The sequence below is a fragment of the Amaranthus tricolor genome, chromosome 1 (assembly GCF_026212465.1).
Source record: "Amaranthus tricolor cultivar Red isolate AtriRed21 chromosome 1, ASM2621246v1, whole genome shotgun sequence".
Classification (NCBI taxonomy): Eukaryota; Viridiplantae; Streptophyta; class Magnoliopsida; order Caryophyllales; family Amaranthaceae; genus Amaranthus; species Amaranthus tricolor.
Genome location: NC_080047.1, coordinates 473549 through 478635, shown reverse-complemented (window position 1 = coordinate 478635; position 5087 = coordinate 473549). Strand labels below are relative to the sequence as shown.

The 5087-nt window shown below is 30.7% G+C and overlaps 1 protein-coding gene across 1 annotated transcript; it reads right to left on the bottom strand.

The window, feature by feature from the left end:
• Positions 1-1827: 1827 nt before the first annotated feature.
• Positions 1828-4828, bottom strand: LOC130825970 (uncharacterized protein At4g19900-like). Its single transcript, XM_057691434.1, has 2 exons — positions 3490-4828; positions 1828-1994 (listed from the first exon to the last, which is right to left on the bottom strand). The coding sequence occupies exons 1-2, from the start codon at positions 4826-4828 to the stop codon at positions 1828-1830; spliced, it is 1506 nt and encodes a 501-aa protein (XP_057547417.1).
• Between the last annotated feature and the right edge of the window lie 259 nt (positions 4829-5087).

Below are 5087 nucleotides of genomic sequence, written 5' to 3'. Positions count from 1 at the left end.
CAAGTCCATCAAATTTGAACTAAAAGGAGAAACATTAGGAATCTAGTTCATGATCAATATTAGAAAAATAAGCATCAATAGAAGAATATTCACGATCAGCCTACAGATCAGCCCCAAGAGTGTAAATGGGTTCACCCTCAGAATCTAGTTTTCTACCCCACTTTGGATCTGTTTCAACTGAAGAGCAATCATCATCATAGGAGTCAAAAAACTCATCGTGATACCACTTAGGGTTTTCTAGATGCGATTTGGGGATTTTTAGAGAGGAAACATTAGGCGACTTAGGGTTCTTGAGATGGGAGATACTGGGCGATTTAGGGTTCTTGAGAGGTGGGTTAATGGACGATTTAGGTTTTTCCGTGAAGATAGAGCAAGGTAAAACCACGAAAAACGCAAAAGAGAGACTAAAAAGAAGAATAAGAAACCAGAAGAACACGAAGAAGGAAATCAGAGGACAGAAAAGAACACAAACACAAATCTAGGGTTCTAAGGAAGAGTTAAGAATAAAGGAAATCAAAGGACAGAGAAGAACACGAAGAAGAAAATAGCAGGGGATGGGATGGGATGGGTAGGGTTAAGGTTTAAATTGAAGGGAATGATTAAGGAGTGTTTAGATTAGGTAGGCTTAATTGATTATTTAGGATAAAAGAGGGGTAAAGTAGTTGAGTTTAATGAGGGCATGAATATGAATAAGTTAAGTCAAGTAAGGGATAAGAGTAAAAATTACATACCAAAAATAGAAATGGGACATTTAGGGTGACTTGACCCTAAAAGGAAAATGGGACACATAAGCTGAATAGGAAGGAGTATTTACCTATTTTGTAATCTTAGCCTACAAATCAAGTGTATACACACTACTACACAACATGCTTTTAGTGGAGTATATTTAGTGACATTTTACTACTTTAAATTTCTAATGGAATGTATAGTAGATCACAAATTGTTGTGAGAGATGGTCTCTCTAAGAGACGCATTAGATATATGGGCTAAATAGCCCAATTAATGCAAATTAAAGAGAAAATCAAAATGTGGGCTTTTTTTAGGTCGTCTCTTTGAGATACGATATCTCACAAGAGTAGCTAATAGCGAATTTAGTGACATAACTAGACCCTTTAGCAGTATAATAAAAAATAATACTAAAGCTTTTCGCGATATAGTATTTAGTGTCATTTCTCTTAAATGCCTCTATAAATTATAGTAACAATTATAACTTATAGTAATCAATAATATTTTTTTAAGGTCGCTAAATCACATTTCGCAAAATGTTAATTTTATTGTAGTGTGAGATTAGAAAAATCGAAATAAGAAATCACTAAAATTGGACATGAAATTATGAGGGCTTATAGGAAAGAATACCTATTTATAAGGAAATCTAATACACCATATCTTGTATTATACTAAAGATGGTTACGGGGCGGGTTTGGAACAAGTCTAGCCAGACCCTAACTCATACCTATTTATTTTTAATGACTTTAAACCCGAATTTAGATCTTAAGAGTCCAAAATTTTAAGACCTAGATTCAAATCCTCTGGACCTGATGGATTTACGGTCCTTAATAGTTATTAAATGGATTAAAAAAGAGTCCCTTAACTTGTCAAATTTAAGCCTATTATAAGTTATTTTTTCTTTTTTTTTTGTTAGGGGCGTTTAGCGTGTTTTACAAATCTTGAAGATACTTATAAGCAAATCTGATTATCATAAGCAAATCTATTTGCTACTGATTATAAGCAAAGAGACACAAGAAGATTATACACGAAGATACAAGACAGAAGAAGATAAAGATAATTCATAAAAAATGACTTTTTAATATATGTTTGGTCTGACTTCTAGAGGACGGGTCTAGATCCGACTCTCGGATCTATGTCCATAGATCCAGATTCCATGGATTTTAAAAATATATCCAAACCCTTAAAAAGGACGGATTCGAGGCGAGTACAATAGAGTCTTGGACCCTTAACCATCCCTATGTGAGAGTTGAGAACGTCTCTAGAGCCTAAATTCAATTAATGTATATTTAAAGCATGGAAGTGGTTATGTTAATACGTTTAGTTGGATTATTTAGTTCAATTTAAAACTCTCATGATAAAGCTGTAGCCCGTATTAAATAAAAATTTGTGAAATTAATTCTCTTTTTATCTCACTTATTTTGCATCAAATTCATTTTTGGACAATGGTTCATTTTTTTTTTAATTCTTATCCCTAGATTTTAAACTTTCATTTAATTTCATCCATAATTCATTATGTCTCTTTATTTATTACCAATATCCATTTTTCTCATAAAACCCCACATTTTATTTAATTTAATTCTATTCGGATAGAGGGAGTATACAATTATAAAATATTATTTGCTTAAGCAACTAAATAAGTAACTGATTATCTGACAGTAATATATAATTAGACTTCAGAAAATGAAAAAAAAAAAAATCAATATTTGAAATCTCAATCATATGATTGATTTCTCTATAACCATGTCACATGCATCTAAATATTTAGTGCTAAAAAAATCAAGAAGATTCCAAGCTTAAGGTTGGCCCTTCCAAACAGATTTAAATCAAATTAGACTTATTTTATATAAATTATTGAAGGATAATGGAAATATGCCAACATAATTTTTAATTAGCATATGATCATGTTATAATTAATAATATATATAGAATGAGTTTACAAGAAGCCATAATAATTCATGCTGTGATTTAAATTGTACTATCTGAAGGCATCATAATAAATTAACCAGTATCATACGAAGCAGATTAGTTATTAAAGTGTAAAAGAAAAAAAGGTCGTTTTACTGCACTTAAATATAACTAATAAGCAATTAACACTAATAAACCCATTGACAACTTTGAAGAAAATCTGCAACAATATCATATACGTCAGTCGAGTTATAAAGATTTTCAAAATTTGATCGATAAAATATATTGTAAAAGCGTTAAAATTATTTTTTAAGCTATTAAACAAGATCTAATAGTTTTGGTTGATATAAAACCTAGATTTATAAAATTATCTTTTTGACTTTATCAGCTTAGTTTGTAGCATACTACAATAAATAGAAAAAAAAATATTCTGAATAATCTCATATATTGTCTATTTACTGTAAGTAATTCGTACTATTAATTATTTCTAAATAATCTAACTTTTGTATATTTTTTGCTGACTGCACCCTTTGCCATATTTTAGGCGGCTACTAGTTGTTACACTCACAGACTCACTTTTTCTGCCTCCTTTAGTCTTCATTGGTGTATCCGTACTCCTCTTTAATTTGGTGGTAAGTAATTATAGTAAACAATAAAATGTGGTAAGGGATGTCGTCAGCAAAAAAAAATACAAAGATTGAATCATTTAAAAATAATCAATAATAATAAAGATTGTTTATAACATATCAACAATAGGCAAAGATTATTCAAAACAATTTTAAAAAAAACTATTTCTTATAAAATGTGCTATTACACTCATGAGTAATTAACCATATACATCTTGGCATAAAATACAATGATCAGAAATCAATCTTCCAATAACACTACCATTTTGAATCTTAGTATTCCAACTAATTTTGTTCCAAAGATGAACACCATAAGACTCTTTACTAATCTTCCCAAACATATCTCTAATCATTTCAGAATCATTCCCTTGTGAATTCCTATAATACATAAGAATACTTTGCCAACTAATTGGGTAAAAAGCCATTGGAGACATAACATTGAATTGATACTTTGGATCATTAATAACTTCCTTAATGATTCTAGTAGCCATGTAGGGCCCATTATGACCCCACAAACTTCCATCAAAACTTGAGTTAAATTCCTCCATGAACTTAAACAAAAGAGGATGATTCTTATCAAAGATCAATACAGCATTGTTCACTGAAATCCATGTCTTTTTTTCTTCATCAAATTCTTGAATTCCAATGGAGTTTCTTAACCCAGAAACATCCTTAAGAATGATCATATCAGTATCGAAATAGATACCTCCATACTTGTACAAAATCGCGAGCCTTAGAAGGTTCGCAAAGTTTTGTGTAATGGGTATTTTGCCTGGATCAAGCTGCCCATTTTCAAGCCTTTTCAGCCAATCTTGAGCTGGTGTGCCATTAAAGATCAGATGGAAATCTGGTGCAACTGTAAGGATTAAGTAACCCTGTTCTAATAATGGTTTAAGTATAGTTTTCCCCTGTTTAGAGCCCATTATTCGAGAGATTATGATGACACAACTATTAGGATGTGCCTTAAGTATACTCTCTAGGGAGAACATTTCTCTTTTACCAAATAATCTTGTGGGGGAAATCCATGTAAGGAAAATGATTGCTTTGCATCTTTTGGTTCGAACAAATTGTTGTATTTTTATGTCGAATTTTCGGGTTTTTGGTGTTGATTCTAGTATTCTTGACTCTGGTAGCTTTTGTTTGATCCATTCCATTCTTTGTTCTTTAGTGAAATTACTTGGTGGGTATGAAATATGATCAACTTCTGAAAATGTTGATTCGTTTTCATGTTCATCTTCATCTTCATCTTCATTTTCGTGTTTTAAATCATCATCCGTCACTTCTTCTAATTGATTTGAAGGCGAAAACTGTGAATTTAATGATGGAGAACTCTCAGAAACAACCTTAAAATGATCATTTACGATAAAAGAAGGTAGTGTAAAATCATTGATTAAAAATGGTGGTGGGGTGGATTTTGTTGGTGCAATAATTTTTAAGTATTCAATGTTATTGATTTGTTTTGGGTATTTGATATAAAGCAAAGAAAAAAATGAAATTGCAAAGAAAGCACTAATCAAATAGATTGATGCAAAAGATGAAGGTATGGAAGATGTACATTTTCTACTCATTTTTGTGTATTTTCTATTTAGAAGAGGAAGACGAAGAATAAGTTTAAGAGGAAAATGATTAATATTAAGTTTATGGGTTATGTCTTATAATTGGTTAATGGGTTGAGATTTTTTGGTTTTGTGTTACATACTTAAAGGCTGCTAATTGGTATCATCTTGAGTAAAATAGATCTGATTAGTTGTGCATACCAATATATAATATGTAACTTGTATATATAGAATGAAATATATTTGTGTATGACATAATTTCATGATATCG

Excerpts from the sequence above, each read along its gene's own strand:
- LOC130825970 (XM_057691434.1), bottom strand. The coding sequence starts at position 4,828 with ATGAGTAGAAAATGTACATCTTCCATACCTTCATCTTTTGCATCAATC. Across the intron at positions 1,995-3,489 it reads AAGATTGATTTCTGATCATT|GCTCTAGAGACGTTCTCAAC; the intron begins GTATTTTATGCC and ends AATTGAATTTAG.